The following is a 17,801-nucleotide window of genomic DNA, read 5'->3' as shown; positions in this document are numbered from 1 at the left end:
CCCGCTTGATCACCCACTCGGTTCCATTCGTTGGGTTATTTCAATCGATGAAGAATTGTTAAATAAACATTACTGCCCTATACCACGTTGTTATGCTCGGGGCTGTTACGGATATACACGTTGGTTTTTGGTCCTTCTTTGTGAAATGTGTTAGAAACTACGGTGAAAATGTTCTGAATGTTAAATGCGACAGAAATGTTTAGAAATCTACATCAGGATGTAGCAACAAACAGAACAATTCAAAATAAATAGAAAGAAACACGCAAAACAAAACGCAAATAGGTCGATTGCAAACAATGCGATATGCGTGAGGGAAACAAACATTCCCACAAAAGTGATGGTGGAGATGATTATTTACAGGATGCGGTTACATCTCACCTTCACTTTCGCGGGCGCGGGCTGTGGTTGGACCCGTCGCCAAGCAAGCGTCACAGAACACCCGCAAGGGGGAAAAAAGTAGCGAAGGTGAGTAACATGTTTTTTTTGTGAAAGCCCGCTTTGCTCCGAATGTTTGTATGCACCAAAAACACAGGTTATTGCATCATCCTAGATATCCTTCGTATCCTACACCGTTCCGTTGGTTTTTGGGATGAATCGTAATCGCTGTATGCTTTCTATTAACACTGCCCGCCCGTTTTGCAGGGTCTGTCCGAGTGTATACGCTAGGTCGTCTATCCCCCCCTCCCCCCCCATAAACTTCCCTCGAAACTGGGTGATATGTGAGTAAGGGTGTGTATGTTCTTGTGCGGGATTGAAATCTTAACTACGCGGTTCCCCGGGCGTGAGAACCACCATTTCCGTACATTTGATTCTGCGTTGGTGACATCAGTCATGCTTATTGATTCGTTTAGAAATGGTTTCATTTTAGGCTACTTCACCCCTCACAAAACAAGGCTCACACATTCTGTTGTGTTCTGCGCGCTTTAGCTTCTTAATGACTAATTGTCTACATCACTACCGTTTTCCGTTTTGCGACTCCGAACCCATACTTATACTCATAACTGGTCATTGAAATGTCTACTATTAATGCTGTTTAATAGTGTTTCATCCACTGCCCGTTTGCCCATTGCGCAAACGGATTCGGCTTGTTTTACAAGTGTATTATTATTGCCTAACGTTGCCTAACCGACCCTAATCCCTTGGGGATTTCCCAGTGCCATGCTGCTGCTGGCAAATAATTCTGGCCACCATTCTTCAAAACGGTTGGGTTTGGTGGAGAAAGAATGATAAATTAACGCACATGGAACCGTGGATGGCTCCCTGTCCCCTTTCAATCTGGTAGCTCAGTACTGTAGGTTCTCCTTCAGCCGATTGCAGTAATTTTCCAACTCGACGTAACCGGGACCACTCGGTGACACTAGCAGGCTCTCGAGCGGTGGTGTATTTGGCCGACAGTCACGCGTCTTCAGATGCGGCTGCTGTAATGCTGGTGGCATGCGACGGTGCACCGATCCACCGTAGTCGCTGCAGCGGATCGTTGCGAGTGGGATCGTCTCGTGTTCGTTGATTTCGCTGTACTCGGGCGGTGCCTCCGCGCTAGACGGATCGCACGGTACCATTATCGCTGTGGTCGGCCGACGGTTGTCCGTTGTGGAAGATACAACCGGACCGTCGGCGGGTAGTCGCTGTCAGAAAACTTCGCCGTAATCGTGTGCGGGATCGCCGTATCAGGAAACGAGCAGCCGGTCTCATAAGGGCACCATACCGCCGTTGCGTGCCGTGGGGTTGCGCGCCATATAGATGTCCATGTCATGATCGGTCCAGTTGTCGGACGTGTCGCAATAGTTGTTCAGGGTGTGCGTTGACCCGGCAGTGGAGTAGCTGAGGAAGATGCGATGCGAAACAGCATTAGCGTCAAGAACGGTTTAAAGGAAGTCGTCAATTGACGGAGGCTTTGATGTGAAGATCACTAGATATTGGCAAAGAAGGGTGGCTGACATGCATTCTTGGCTTGAGAAATGGTAAATTAAATTTACAAAACAAAACCTGACTTGATGAGTGGAGTCAATACTAAAAATATCGTTGAACTTAACAAATTTTCCCAAAGTTTTACTATTATAAATCCTCCAAGAATAGTGCATTGCTGACCTGCCTTGACGTGTTTTGGCAGTTGACAAAAAACCTCTACAAAAGCAAATGAAAAAGATAATCCTAGCATTTTTGTCAACACTTTGGTGGCCTTGATGATCACGGGCACCTTCGTTCTGACCTCAAGGTATTGGAGAATACTTTTGTCTAAATTCTGTCTATCACCTCTCAGGAACCTTGCGAGGGTTGCCGTTTTGTGGTCAGACTTTAATCTCTAGCAGCTTATTATTCCCATCTTCAGCATTCGTTTGGTACGGTTAACTGAGCTCAGGTCAGACAAATATAGATATCTTTTAATCATATCCTAAATAATTGTGTGTTCTGAATGTTTTGAAGGCAAAGGACATGTTCATTTCGATGATTCTTCAAGATCATCAGTGGCGGATCAATCCCTTTTGAGGCCCTGGGCGGAATGGTAGTTGGGGCCTCGAATTTGAAAATCAAGTTTTGGGAGGTGGGTGTTTCTGAACATATTTGATAACTGTTGACCGAAGGGGTGGGGTCTCCAGGAAGATTTCTCCAGAGGTCCCTAGGGTCACACTTCGGGTCCCACTCTAGCATACGAAGAAGGTTACAGCGGCGCTTGTTGTGCCCATTTCTGGCAGAATTCATACACTTTTTGTTTCTAAACTGATTTTCCAGGGGTTCCCTATAAGGCGAGGCTCAAGGTGGCCGCCTACTCCGCCTACCGTTAGATCCGCCACTGAAGATCATGGTGACATTTGTCAACGGTTATCTTCTTGACGAGTGATGTAAAATACCTGATTCCATAGACTGTAACTTTCATTCAATGTCAAGTGCTCAGCGCCCATTTTAACCCTGCATACCAATTCTAACAACCATCAGGAACTTCAATCCGTTATTGGTCGACTGTTCCTATATTGTTTCACTTAACAACTGAATTCTATCAGCAAATAATTGATACAACTATTGCAGACTAATGTCCATTTTCCATAAGGGATACAAGAGGTAATGACTGGTAGACACAATCGGAACTCTTTCTTTCAAGATCCTTCCCGGAGATGATGTCCTATCGCTTCACTTACCGACTACCAGGGCGATGTTGATGGGTGTGGATGTGCGCTCCACTCAGCTGATCACGCGATCGGGACCTGGGCCTTGTGCGTCTCGTGCTAGATGCGATGCTATGGGCCGGTCCGTGTACGATCGAACCCGCATACGACGCTCGTGACATACGCTCGGACGCGGCAGCCAGTGACTGTCTCGACTGTCTTAGTTCTGCAAAAAAGCAAAAAGATTTGCATTCATATTCTGATGCGCTCGAATTTTATTATTCACGCTTACCTGGTCGCGAATTCACCAGATTGCTCGGGAATGCCGAACCGAGGTATCCTCGCTGCGAGTGATTGGAGAAGCTGTGGTGCGACTGTCCATCCGCGATCGAGCGTGCCTTGCCTACCTTTGGGCCAACACCACCGCCTCCGACAGCCGAAAAGTGTGACACGTGGCTGCGCAGATCGTCCGGGATGGCTTGGTTCTCCATCGGGTAGATGCGTGGTCGCGGTATCGAGCGGCCACTATATGCCGACACCTGGTCCCAGTCCTGCTGCACGCCACAAGGGAACAGCCATGGGGAAAGAAGCAGCAGAAGAGCATTATCAGCATGAGCAAAAGAAGGCGCAGTTTTGGGGGGAGCCGGTTCCATCAATTTACATTCTATTTCTTTAATGTTAACCCCACCACCAATGTTGTTAGCATCATCGTCACGTTCATAAAGATCGTTGTTTGTCGGCGTGTCATTACAATCCTTTTTCTTGTTGCATCCCCATTACGGTTCTGTTCCTTCGCCAGCGCCGTTGGAAATCATTATAGCTATTACCCATCACCACCTACACCAACGCCATCAACTATGGTCACTTTGTTCCGTACGAGCTGCCAATTGCAATCAGCGTTTATTGTGTCCAAAGCAAGAAGGAAACAATCATCTCTTCACCGTCACACGCTTGCAGGTTGCATCCAGTGCATCCTCATCCGGACAGATAGCGTTCGCGCTCCTCTACCGTTTCCTACTGCAAAACCTCCACGCGTTCCAGTGTAGAATTATGGGGCAAAAAATGAAAATAAAAAAAAACCACACAGAAATGCAAGTAAAGTACAAAAAAAAGGGAAAACGAAAATGGGCATCGGTGTGAGGACGCTTCATGCTACCCGGTGGCCCGGTGTCGTGTGGCCCAGTTTTTCCGGATTATTAAATGCGATAAACATGATAAGCACTGCTAGTGTGCGGTTGGTAGTTTGGGGTTTCTTTCTCTGGCACCTTGATGGGGCCATACATGCCATGCCGTAGCTTGTTATGCATTCGGGCGTTCCGATGTGTTACCGGGGCGAAAGGGAAGAAATTAAACATTGCATTGAAATTAATGGAACATTGCAGCTCGGACCGATGCAATCGCGCCACTGCTTTACCCGGGCGATAGGTGTACCATTGAATTAGAATAATAATTAGAGTGTAAAAAAATGCTTCACCTTCGTCGTAAACAACCGAACAGGAGAAGTAAAATCGCGGAAAATCGCTTTCGTCCATCGCAGCTAGTGGATCTTTCCTGCGATGGTACATATCGTCCATTTTTTTGTTATTCTCCCAATGCACGAGAAAGTGGAACACGGGCGTGTTGTTGTTGCCGGTAATATCGGTGGAATCTGCGCTTTTTCCCCCTCAAGTGGGTGATTGTGGAAATATAAATTTTGCCCACTAATTTGGCGATAAAATCATTCAACCGATTGACAATTTGTGGGTTATTCTTGTAATGACGTCATGCGCAGAGTTTGGAGTTTAAAAGATCCGGGGTTTTATAAGTAAGTTTAAAATGTCAACAGCATTTGTCGTCCTTGAAGTAGCCTCGTTTTCCAATAATTGGATGAACAGCTTCAAATTTCAAGTTATCTTGAATTTTAATAAACAATCCTTTAAGTATTTCGAATAATATATGATTCAATACGTTTGATAGACCTATATAATACTTAGAAAAACATTACCCTAAAATCATGTTTCTTTAAAGATCTTTCTGGTCATGTTTTGACATTTGTTGTAGTACAAAAGAGTAGAAAAATATGTTGTTAGATCTCCGGATGTTTGAATATAAGTCACGGAGCTTGATAAATGTGGTTTTCATTTTAATTGGCCTTACAATTCCCTAAAATTCGTGCTATGTAAAAGCTCATACCTCACAAATTATTTAATTATTTTTTATCAAAATTTCCTACTTTTATTATATGTTTATTGGAAAAAATAAACTGGAAAGTTATCAAAACTCATAAAATAGTTTTCAATTCAAATTCCCACCATTAAAAACATATTCCAGCGTTGGATGACTTTTTTTAAATTTCAACACTAATTATAAAACAAAGTTGCTCTTCCGCTGTTCTCTACTGTGACTGTGAGTTTCTGTGTTTTTTTTTCATCCATTGGCTGATAATCCTTTAATTGTCATCCGAACATTCTCGGGTTTGTTTAGCGTCGTTTACGAGCGGCAAAGTTGCCCTTAAACTCATATAATGGAGTCGTAATGCGAGAAGTGTGATTGATGTTTGTTGCACACTCGGTTGGCTCGGTTTTGGATTTGGAATGGTGAGGGGAAAGGGAAAGGACGAATGCAACGGGTTTTAAAATTTCATTACCCCTAGCGCTGGGCTAGGAATGCACAATTGCACTCACTGCAACCAGTGTTGGAGGTCGGAAAGTAAGAAAAGTTTGCTCATAAACATGATTCTGGGGTTCCGTGTGCTTACACCTGGCTCTGGGATGCCGGAGTATCGTCGGAACATCCCAAGGAGTCACGTTCGCGAACTGAAAACGGATCCTTTCTGTAGCCGAGCTAATACACGACCCGAAGTCGAAGTTGGTTGCGGGGTTGAAAGTTGTGTCCTGCGTCCTAGGACGGTGCTGGACTCAAAACCGCCCGCCAGTGTATGTGTCAGTTTTAATCACATTTATTATCGTTTTAAAGTTACAGCCGGACCGGAGAAGATGCAACGTGCAGTTTATATTCATTTGCTTTGAAATGCATACCGGTTCGCTTGTTACAAAACTTTGACGCTGTGACATTTTTTGTTGTTGCCTCCAAACCGAGGGCGGCTCTCGTCGGCTGTGGTGCGTTGCTTTTTCCAACCTGCCGTGTCAGGAAGGAACCGTCACATACACGCCCACACTAATTTCATTGCACAATCACACTAACTTTAAACGCTTGGACAAGCGTGGTTTTGGAGTACAGGTAGGAACGTAAAGGGGCAGAAAATTAAAATTCAGCCAAAAAAAAAAGGGACAGAAACTGTCCAGCAGAAGCGTCGAGTTCGTTTGTCGGTGACCACATTTTTGAACATTCCGAAAGGATTCGCTTCCGGTTGGGGTTTCGGAACTGTGCGCAAACAGTTGCAAGTTTTCCGTGTGGAAAATTCTCTTTTTTTTTTGGCATGATCCGTCATTTCGTTTGGCATGCTAATCCAATGCACTGAGAAAACTGCTTTTTTGTGTGTGCATAAAGTGGAATTTTTCCGTTTTTTTTATCCTTTTAAAGCGGCACCAAACCGGACTGTTCAGTAATTCCTCGCAATGCCAATGTAGAATTAATTGTTGTCAGTTAAAAATTGCTTGAAAGGTGAACTATTCGAACCATCCATGCTTATGGTTGCATGCTTGAGCAGGCCTTGTGCAGAATGAGTGAGAAAATAGGGTGGAAAAAAAAGGGGAGGAGGGATTCATTTTTCCGGAATCCCATCGCATCACTTGTTTCGACAACAGCTGGCACGTATATCGCTGCGCAACACTGCGCAATGCAATTTAATGATTTTCCTTACTGTTTACTGCTGTGCTGTACATTGTGTACAAAGAGGACGATTTTGAGCACTGGGGTGTTTCAGTTTCTGATGCAAGCTTTCTCTTGATGCGTTTGGAAGCATGACAGCAATCACGCTCGCTTGCCACGTGAAGTACACGAGGTGCAGGTATAGGTATTGATTTGAAACGGGTTCTTGTTTTATTTATTTTTGGTTTGTTTTGCTATTTTATTTTCCAGCTTCATTTCTTCTATTTGATTTGTTTGTTTTTACTCTGTTTTCTTTCTACTCCCAAATGCAAACCTATAGCAACATCGTGGGTGTCTTCTTGACGTGATGTCTAAATCCGGTTCCGCTTTAGACATTGTGCGTGAGTAGGTGTTGCTAAACTTTCGTTGTTCAGTGATTTGAGACCAGAAGCAATTCAAGGTTTGCGATTGTAAGTGACAAAATTGGAACTATTTTTAGATTCTTTTCATGTTGGTGTGGAATATATATGGGTAGATGTAGTATCTTTTCCACTTTTTTGAGCTTGAACTGCATGATAAAATCGATTCTGTACACAGCATTCACAGCTGACACATTTGGAGGAAGTGTGAATTGGGAAAGCCCTCGTCAGAATCGATGTTACTGTGCAAAAGCTCGGATTACTTGGATCATCTATCTCTAAATATTCCACTACAACTTGAAAGGATTTCAGAAATGCCTCCAGCTTTACCATCTCAGCCCAAAAATCATGTAGTGATAATCAATATGCTGAACGCACGCTAGCTTCGGTATGGAACGGAACGGTCTGTCGGGAGTGTGTGTTCGGTGGGATGAATTTTCCGACTTGGGAAAATGCCTTCTTCGAGTATTATGGCGAGTACATTATCGTATACTTGACGTTTGCGACCCAACCGGTGTCGATCGAGCGTTGTTTATGATTAATCGTTGCATTAGTACTAAAGCACTACTAGTTTACTAGCTACCATTTCTACATCTACTGCGTCTAAACTACTGCTAAAAAAAAGGGTCCGGTACACGCGCAGGACCAGTCCCGTTTGTCTCCTTACAGCTTGGTGATCGTTAGTTTGTTACGGTTGCCAAATATGCTTTTCTTTACCTTGTGCGAGTTGAACGCGGATAGCGTAGCCAGCGAACCGAGCGGTCCGTTCGGGCTGGGCGTCGGACCGCAGCAGTTGACCGGCAGGCCAGCGATGGGCAGTGCGCTCTTTTGTTGCGACAACGACTGCAGCTTCTTCGAGCGTCTTCTGAAAAGAATCCTGGCGTTGTAGACAAACGGTCGATGCCACACGATCGTGAAGGGTGGGTGGGTTGTGCATTTGGTGGGTAGGTGGGTGGGTGTATTGGTTGAACCGATTGTGCAGAGTGAGAAAAAAGAAAGAAAGAAAGAAAAAAACCGATGGTGCAGATGCAGAGAAAAGCGGATGTGCATGAGTGCGTGAAGTTTTTTTTGGTTTCGTATGAGTATTAGAGTGGAGTGCTGGATCTATGCAGGGGGGTGGAATTATAGATTGTAATAGACGGGCTGGAGGCTTTTATACTAAACTTTAGAGTTTATCATTCACTAGTTTTAGGAGGGTATTTTGAAGACTTCTAAAGTTTAGTCACAGTCCTTCCTGCCCAGTGTCCTCGCATTCCTACCTGCTGGCGGCAATAAAGACTATCACCGCAACGATGATCGTGCCACAGATGGCAGCACTGGCAGCAATCGTAATTTTGTCCATGTTTGATGCTGGTGAGGCCACCGTGCGCACCTCCCGGCACTGAGTGTAAGGCACGGTGTCGGGCGTTACATTGATCTCCTCGAGCGACACCACGCACACGATGATGCACTCGGCCGACGGTACGTTCTTGATCTTAAACTCGCGCTCGCTTGCTTCTAACGGAGGGCCCTGCTTGAAGCTCTTATCACCAAACAGACGGTAGACTACGCGGAAGCCCAGAATGTTGGCTGTGTCAGAGTCCCACTGGATGATGACCGAGTTATCCTGGCGAGAACTGAAGGAGGTGGACATGTGAAACAATGCTGATATGGTCCAGTATCTCACTGTGTGACCTTACCTGAAAGCGTTCTTCACCTGCACTTCCTTGGAGTCATCTATCTGGGTACCTCGCTGTGGTGGAAAACCAAGTACGAGTGGAGGCCTCTGCTTGTGAGGAGGCGAGTTGTTGCTGCTTCCGTTTGTTCGCCAGTTCTTTGTGGCCGGTGTCTTGGAGGTCGTGGTAGTAGTTGCAGCAGCCGCTGGAGCAGTGGTCAGGGGTTTCGTTGTCGCCGGTGTCGTTGTAGTCGGTGTGGTACTGCTTTGTGCCGTAGTGCTGTTGGAAGACTGTGTTTCTGCCGCCGCATTCGTCGAAGAACCTTGCGGCGTAGTTGTGGAGGGCGAGGTGGCAACAATCGTGACGTTGGTTGTCGCACCGAGTGTAGTCGACGGCGTGAGGAGTGTGGTCATTGTGGAAGATGCCGTCGTGGTACGCACCGTGGTCGTTTTGGGTAACAGTGACTCAACCAAACCGACTGGGCCTTCCAGGGCTACCTCCGACTCTGGACAGGTTAGCTCTTCCGGTTGGATGGAGTAAAAACCACGCTCTCGGAAGCGATTAGGAGATCCACAGAACTGTGGATTACGTTCGCGTGATGTTACCTGTAACGATGCAAGACGGGTTGGGATTTTAGAGATGAATTCATCATGAAGTTGAGCTAATGCCACTCACCTGTAAATCACCATTTCGGATCCATTCGGCTACCCAGCGTAATTTGCAGTCGCAATGCAGGAAGCGTCCTCCGAGCGATAGACCTCTGAGCGTTCGATTCAGATGGGCTAATGCTTTCTCCGGCACTGTCGGTAGCGGATTTCCATCGAGGGCTAGCAGCGTTACGGCCGGGTTACCGCGGAACGCCGTCTCGGGCAATGCGGTGAGCAGGTTGAAACCGATGTCTAGCACGCGCAGCTCGCGCAACGAATGGATCGCACCAACCGGGAACTCAGCGAGCAAGTTATTCAGCAAACTCAGCGAGCTGAGCGTCTTTCGCACACCCGAAAATGCCGTCTCGCCCAGGCTTTGGATGAGATTGCGTTCGAGATTGAGGGCGGTTAGCGCGTCCAACCCGTCGAAGGACTTCACGCCCGCGCCACCCGGCAGCTCCCGGATGCCATTCTGCGAGAGATCGAGAAAGGCGAGCGTTCGCAAACCACGAACCGCCTCGGGAACTCGCTTCTGCTTGGTGCCCTTCAGGTTAAGGTTTTTCAGGCTTGCCTCCAGTCCACGGAAGGCGAATGGTGCGAGTGTGACGTTGTTATCGGACAGCTTCAGCGTGGAAAGTTTGCGCAATCCAACGAACGCATCGTTTGGCACGCTGTGCAGACGGTTCTTCGATAGGTCGAGCAGGTTCAGGATGGTCAGCGGTTTCAGAGCGCGGATAGGTACCTCATCCAGCAGGTTATCCTGCAGATTCAGGTTCTTCAGCACGGCCTCCTGCCCAAGGAATGCTTTTTCATCAATTCGCCGCATCTTGCAGCTGCTCAGCTGCACATTGTGCAACTTGAGATTGACGAACAAGCTGCCTTCGAGTTGCTCGATCGTCGAATTGTTCACGTACAGCAGATCTAGAGGTGTTGCACGCGCATACTTGTCTAAGGCTTCCACTAGCACAGGAAAATCAACCTATAATGGGAGAGCAAAACCAGTGGAACGATGTTTTATGTAGGTGTAATTATATTGCAGCCGAGCACTAGCAACTCACTTGATCACATTGAACGGACAGTTCCTGTCCGAGGTTGTAGGCACATAAGCACGAGTTCTGTAGATCGGGTACCTCTCGCTGCCAGGGGCACTGGGCCACCACGGTAGTCCGGCCGGTAAGCACCATCAGCAGGGCTACCGACATCCACCAACCACTAGCACCGCGTCGTACCATGACGTGACCGGGTACGGTAATATAACGAACAAAACAACACTAAACACAAAACGTAAACGATCGGTACGCCTTTACCGCGGCATACGGATTCGTATGGGGTGCTTCCTGCACGGGGCTTCTTCACCTTCTTCAGCACCTTCACACCACTGTTTCACCTACCGGACATCGGGGGGGTGGGTGCGATAGGGTTTTCCCGTACGTGACCTTTTGGACACTACACACGCCGGAGTTTCCTCCGCGGAACCGGACGCGGCTGGGTACTATCCTTACTACACTCTGCGCTCGCAGTGAGCCTCTGTCCTGTTGCAGGTTCGGCACCGGATTAGCGCGCGCGAGCTCACAACGTACGGGTGTGCCAACGACGCGCCCACCTTCGGCAACTTCTTCGTTCGACGCAACGACGTGCACGGTCGGTATTTCGCGCACCAGTTCTTGCACCGTTCGCGATCTATTTCGTTTCCGCCGGACGATCGTTTAGGCAGCGCTACTTGTGCGAATTCGCTTTCGTTTCGATGCACCGTGAAACTGCAAACCCACTTGGTGTAGGAGCTGGGCTTGTTTTTCTTTCTATCGTCGCGCTGGTTGTTCCTACTGTCAGTTCCGACGCCACCGTTTTTCAATCTGTAATTGGAGTAACATAAAAATTTGTTAGCAAACATGAACGCAGAAGAAGGCCAGACGGAGAGCGATGCACTCAATGCACCCAATGCACACACACACACACACTCACGCGGTGTTGGTGGTTGGTGAAATGAAACGGTATGTCTGAAACGTGTGGATTGCAGTTGTTTTTTTTTTGTGGTCTGCTATTGCAAACCAGCACGCTTCCTTTGATGATCGCATGATCGATCGATGTCAAAACGACGATCCAACCGAGGGAAAGGTGATGTTTCTTAATTTTTTTGTCGACTATTTAGCGTTGCAGCAAAGGAGAAAATCGTTATTTTTCTCGTCAAGGTGTTGTATTCAAATGTTAATAATTGCAAGGCTTTATCTTTTTTCCAATAAAAAGAATTTGAAATATGGAGTAATAAATAAATTTTAGTTGGTTTGTTAACCATACAAAGAAATTGCTTCAATCGAGCTCGTTTGATGCTTGTATGTATCGATTAATTATTACTAGTTTTGGTCAGTGTAAAGATTCTTCATCTCCTTTTTCTGTTTGACATTATGATTGCATGACTGTTGTTGTCCATTTTTCGTCTTAACAACATGTACTCACTAGGGAACCAGGCAGCAACGAAGAATAGAATCCAATGTCTTCATCAATTTCATTGGCAAGTTTGCAAAGCACTTACACTAATGGGTATAATCCTTGAAAATGACCGACTAACTGCTCTTCTTAGCAGTGGCAACTCACACTGACAGTATTGCGAGGGTGGTTCATCCTACCTCTCGATCTCGTTGCTCTCTAGTTTTGCCACGGAAACTTTAGAACTTCATGGCCACCCAGCGAGATCTGTGCAAGTCATGCTTGACTTGTTGTTGTCCTGTCGGCGCCTATCGTGTCAGAATTAGTAGTTGAAAATAGAACTCGCATTTTTAATGAATCAAAATACCAACCAACTTAAATCGATCACTGATAAAAATTGTATACTTTCGCTTGGGGAATTGTACATTTCGCACTGATAAAAGTAATGGAATGAAAAATGGTTATGAACACAATGAACTTCGACAGTGTGCAGTACACTCCAGGGTATGTAATTTTGTGGACCAGTTTTGTTGAGAGCTGTGGGAGGTTGTTTTGGGGGGCAAAAAAATGTTCCATTATCACTGTTCTCCAAGAAGCTACCCGCCCATCGTCTTGTGTCTTCGTTTAGCAGAAGGGAGATGCAGTTTTATCGTTGTTCGGTACGTCATAAAGCTAGATGATAAATAAAGACGAATTGTTCTGCAGAGGACAAGTAGACTGAATGATGCAGCCAGAAAGATGAATAGGACAAATGGAGCATCATCAGAAAACATGGCGGGGTTCCGTCCGTTTTACTATGTCCAAGGAACTGACCCAGTCATCGTCCCGGGAATGGCGGGCACTGTTTGATTTTTTTGTTGTTGTGGAAGATAGAGTGAGAAACTCGTTAAATTTTAGACTTTAGGATGGTTTTGGCGAGGGAGAGTTTGCAGGAGATGTTTGAGAATGCTGAAAAAAAGATGCTATTTGATGGTTGATTTCGATACTGACGACACACGACACGATGTGCAAAGCGATAAAGTGGCAGCACAATGCAACGCGATCTGCCTGACCGACCGAACACCACTGGGCTGACCATCATGTGTTTTTTTTGTTTAACGGAGGGATGTTCCATCTGAAGCAGAAGATTGATTACGGTTTTGGCCAGTGCTTCCACTGCGCGTTGTGTTGTTTGCCCAGTTCGCTGTGGCGAGTACTCGAGCGTTAAACCGACTAATGATAAGGAGGCTATCAGGCGGAGCAGTAGAGAGGAATCGGAAATGAAATAGATTGGAAAAGCTCCGTTTTTTTGCCACTGCTTTCAGATGGGCTGAGAAATGTATCTAAAGTAAACATTCCAGTTGGCACCGTTTCAAAAATTCATTATTCGCATTAAAGAAATGGGAGAAGCCCGCAAAAGACAGACGCCCAAGATGTCAGTGTTAAGAGTTGCACTTAGACATATTTGTCGTTATTTGCACAACCTACGCTTGATAAACATATTCAAATATTTTGTGAGATCTGTACAACATTTACAACATGAGCATTATGTTTTGAAAAATATCTTTAAAAAATCTGTCTTCTTTGAAAAGCAAATATTCTATTTTAGTGTTTTTTTAATTTTACTGGAATATTTAATGAGAAACATGTTGTAAAGCGGATATTCAATATTTTGTCCCCAACTTCAACATCATTAATGAGAACAATAGGCGCGTTAATCGCATTTATGATTTCGAATTGCGCGATCATTTCTGTAGAACGATCCGTCCTGATTGATGGCCGCTCATCTACTGCAACTTCAAAGAACCTGCCGCATCGCATGGTGCCATCTCTCATTTGTCTTGCCCTGCGGCATCTGTTAACGCGCTACTCAATTAAGTTTGCCCACGAGAGGGTGCGCGGATGATGGGCACAAGTACCTTCCGCCTTTCGCATCAAACTGGGCCAGTGAATTGCTGGTAACGCAGTTGTGCTCCAGCAATTACGCAAATTTAAACATGTGTGTTTTTTAGTACCCAGCACCCGCCCAGCAATGCTGGTGGGGGGAGTTGGTGGTGGATATTTGCACACGCATGGTACACTTGATATGCTCTCGTAACTCTTGTAAATGGTTTTATTTTCACGTTCAAGTTCACACCGGCAGAGCTCTGCCCGCCACGCTATCCGTCGCATCGCCCCGCGTTTCCAATTCATTCATCATCAAAGCCAATTGTTGCTATCGAAGCGCGAATCCCTTACGCTACACACCGTGCAGCTACTCCACGGTTCCTTTTTAGGGCCAATCCAATGGATGCCAGACACACTGGGAAACAGTGGCGGTGTAAACAGTCGGCTGAAAGCCCGCAAAGTAGCGGCATTTGTTTGCCTGACTGACGTGGCTTTAGCATAAAAAAAAACAAGTGCTCACACCTCCAGTTCAACCACACTAAGTCAAACAGGTTTCAGCACACGCAACCTCCGTCCACGTCTACTACCAACGCCAAGGGTCTACTTTTACGTGACCGCATAAATATTCAATCCAATTTTCATGATTAAGAACATGCATGCGACCTTTCGGGGCGTGGTGCGGAAGGGACACAGCACCGATCGTACGGTGTGGCAGGTAAATTTGACGTAATTTTTTATGTGCCAAGGATGATTTATGGAATGTAAAAGCGCACCCGTGCTCGCGGTTGCCGGGGACCGTGCGGATTCGCTTATGCAATTACGCGAATTTCAAGCTACCGGATGAATAACCGTGGGAGTGATCGGAGATTAGTCTTCTTAGGGTAAACCGGACCGGTTTACGGTCACGTATGAATGGAGCTCCAAGCAGGATGGAGTGTGATAAAACATTTCATTGGCAGGCTATTTTTACACTGTCGCGTTCAAGGACGAAAGGGAACAAAAAAACCCACCATCCTTTCGTGTCTTTCCTTTAGCAAGCACCATAAATGAATGATGTGTTGTTTGTTTGTAGAATTCTTTTCCCGTTTCGCAATATAAACGTTTCGTTGGAGTAAAAAGTTTTTTCTCATTAAATACCAACAGAGATTAGCTGTGTTTTGCAGTAGAAAATCAATACTGAAACTAGCCGTTTTCCAATATTTCTGTTCTTTCTCAATCTTCGATTGATTCTAACTTTAACGAGAAGAAACGGTTTACGAGTTAGGAGAGAGTTTTGCAGAATTGAATCATTTCCGTACGTGAGCCGATTTTCAGAGTATGAATTGTGCTTCAGAACACCGTACTGGTTCCAGGGCACCATCCGTTTTGGTGTAGGTGCGCCCTTAAACAATCATTAAAAATAAACATGAACGCGATAAATAGTGGTCTAGCGTTCGAATTGGCAAAGATTGCTGATGGGAATTGAGTTATACGTTTCGTTGGTTGGTTTACGTTTACGAAGTTAAAGACAGTTCTGGATATTATCAAGTTGAGCTGAAATTGGTTGAGGTACATGTGGCATTATTACCACTTTCAGGTTCATGTTCAACTAAAATTGATTCAGTACAATGTTTTCTCTGAGGTGTACTTCATGTCGGAAAATACTTTGCCTCCATTTTCCCTATCAAAAGCACGCGAAAATAGAAAACATCTACGTTCACATATTCTACTTTAATTTGAAGACTCCAGAAGTATCTCCAACTTGCTCACTAGAACTCAAAAACCCTGTAACAATGCTGGCTAGAAGGTTGAAACAAATGGTAAAATATGAAGCAATTTTGTCCGCCTCATATGGCAAAATGTGGGTGAGGTTATTTAGTTGTCCATGCCTGTAACCGCAGGCATAAGTTTCCGGTTGTCAATACACGAAAGCATGCCAAAGACAACTGGTTTTTGTTTTTAAAATGTGCAATATTTTTGTGTGTGTTCTATTGCTCTTTCACCACCAACCACCGCCAGCATTAGGGTGGGGCTGTAGCTAGATTATGCCGGCCGCGAATGCATTGCTCTGATCGGTTGTGGTTCAATCTGTTACGGTTCTATATTTATCACTCGTGCAGTTTTATGTGGTTCTCCAGTCCGTATTGCCACACTGTAGCGTTGTGGTGGTTCTGACATTTTTTTTCAATCTATTCCCGTTTTGCCTTTCACTTTGAGTTCCGAAGGGAAATGTTATAAACGGTCGGTTAGTAATGGAATTTGTGCTGGAATTAAATTAATAGTGGCACCGGTTTTAGTAACAATATTATCGATTATCGTTATCGAGAGAAGGGTCGCCAAACTCGTGAAACGACGCAATAAGAGCAGTGAGATAGAACAAACGAACAACGGAAAGTTACTGAAAAGCTTTCATCTGTATTGATTTCATTCGCTACCTATCATCATAGGGAAGACAGATGCATCCCTGAACGTCCATCTTCGTTAAAAGCATTGATAACAAGTTTTTAAAAGAACAAACACACACAAAAAAAAAAACACAGAGCGTGAATGTCATCCATGTACGTAATAACGATTTCATTACCCATCCTGATGTGTTTGACAAGTCAATTTTTACCGATCACTCAGAAGCTCACATTACGTGTGCGAAGTGGAATGGAATAGGTGTTCTGCTACATTTCTCTTCGCCCAGCTACTTGCAACACACTTCATAAAGCGTTACCAAATCCAGTCGTCCTATCTTTGGGACGATAAATCATTTTGACACTCACTGCAGCTGCGAAACGGTGCCGAAGAAGCATTTCTAAACTAAGAAACGCAGAGATATGGGCAATATGTCTTCTAGAAGTTGATGTTGCCCGGTGGTACAAGGATACGTGGTAGGTGTGCGGCACGTTCTTATACTCCCCACCGTCCCGAGAAGCACACCAAGGTTGTTTGCTTTGCCTGTGGAAGCGCATCGGAATCGGTGAAAGAAACATGCCAAAGTGACAATCGTTCACGAGACGAATGAACCATTTTTGTAATAACTTTAGCAAAAGAAGGAGTTACCAATGGGTTCAAGCACGGCTAGAAGGGAAACAAAATAAAACGAGAATTGAGGGGGATCCACCACCCTTCGGGGGTGACGGTGCTATTCTGTGCATCCAGCTCGGGTTCTTGACTTGCAGCAATCGATCTTCACTCGTTTGAATTCTGCATATCTTCGTATGGGCCATGGGGGCATACCGTCGCCCTGCCTTCCAAGATCCGGAGCATTTTCTCGGGAGTTTGTCTTCGTCATTGGCAAAACCATTGGCAAAACATCAGGAAACCAATTACAGAAATCGTAGCTCGCGGAGAAACCCGTTTAAGCAGCACGAAGGTACCTTTACACCCTACTCAAGCGCACGCCGTCAACGAAAGAAGGATATTAAACGCTAACCGAATAAATCATTCCGGTAACATCTTTCTTTCCGATGAGCGTTTTTTATGTGCTGCTTCGTCCGTGTTGGTGTGTCTGCGGGGTGCCTATGCAAAGCAACATCAGCAGAGAGTTGCCGGTGAAGAAAATCGGGTTCGAGAGCATTCTTAAGACGTCGCGAATTTTGCCAACCGATCGATCTTTCCAATCGTTCGTCCAGAAACGCTACAGCCTCATTTGCGTGCGGGAATCGCATCCGGTCCGGAATAGGAAACGGGGAACTCTTTGCGAAAGATGACAGGTTGCGTCGGAAAGCGTCCGCTTGTCCGGAGGAGCGATTTAAACAAGCTGTAATTGGAATTTGATTACAACATTGCGACCGAGAATCGTAAATGCACCGCTGATTGTAAACAAGTCCTTTATCGGATTGGCAGCGAGCAATAGTGAATTACTTATCTTGGAATTGTTGGCAACAGCCGCATAATTGCTGTGAAGCGATGTGGTATATCAGCAAAAAAAAAAGCCTCACCACGCTCAGGTTGCTTAAGAATTGTAGTTTT

General features: G+C 45.5%; 2 protein-coding genes across 2 annotated transcripts in view; one reads left to right on the top strand and one right to left on the bottom strand.

The window, feature by feature from the left end:
• Positions 1-1,688: 1,688 nt before the first annotated feature.
• LOC128710986 (leucine-rich repeat and fibronectin type-III domain-containing protein 3) lies at positions 1,689-10,804 on the bottom strand. The gene is made up of 8 exons (XM_053805852.1): positions 10,631-10,804; positions 9,601-10,551; positions 8,950-9,530; positions 8,530-8,886; positions 7,988-8,147; positions 3,394-3,655; positions 3,135-3,327; positions 1,689-1,821 (listed from the first exon to the last, which is right to left on the bottom strand). The coding sequence occupies exons 1-8, from the start codon at positions 10,802-10,804 to the stop codon at positions 1,689-1,691; spliced, it is 2,811 nt and encodes a 936-aa protein (XP_053661827.1).
• A 1,664-nt stretch (positions 10,805-12,468) lies between these two features.
• The window catches only part of LOC128712394 (rab3 GTPase-activating protein catalytic subunit-like), a 98,266-nt gene continuing 92,933 nt past the window's right edge, over positions 12,469-17,801 (top strand). Inside the window, exon 1 of the mRNA XM_053807288.1 lies at positions 12,469-12,500. Coding sequence (XP_053663263.1) covers positions 12,469-12,500 — 32 coding nt within the window. The remainder of the gene's footprint in view (positions 12,501-17,801) is intronic.

The sequence above is a fragment of the Anopheles marshallii genome, chromosome 3, assembly GCF_943734725.1.
Source record: "Anopheles marshallii chromosome 3, idAnoMarsDA_429_01, whole genome shotgun sequence".
Lineage (NCBI taxonomy): Eukaryota > Metazoa > Arthropoda > Insecta > Diptera > Culicidae > Anopheles > Anopheles marshallii.
The sequence above is the reverse complement of the archived record's forward strand: the minus strand, read 5'-3'. Positions and strand labels throughout refer to the sequence as shown.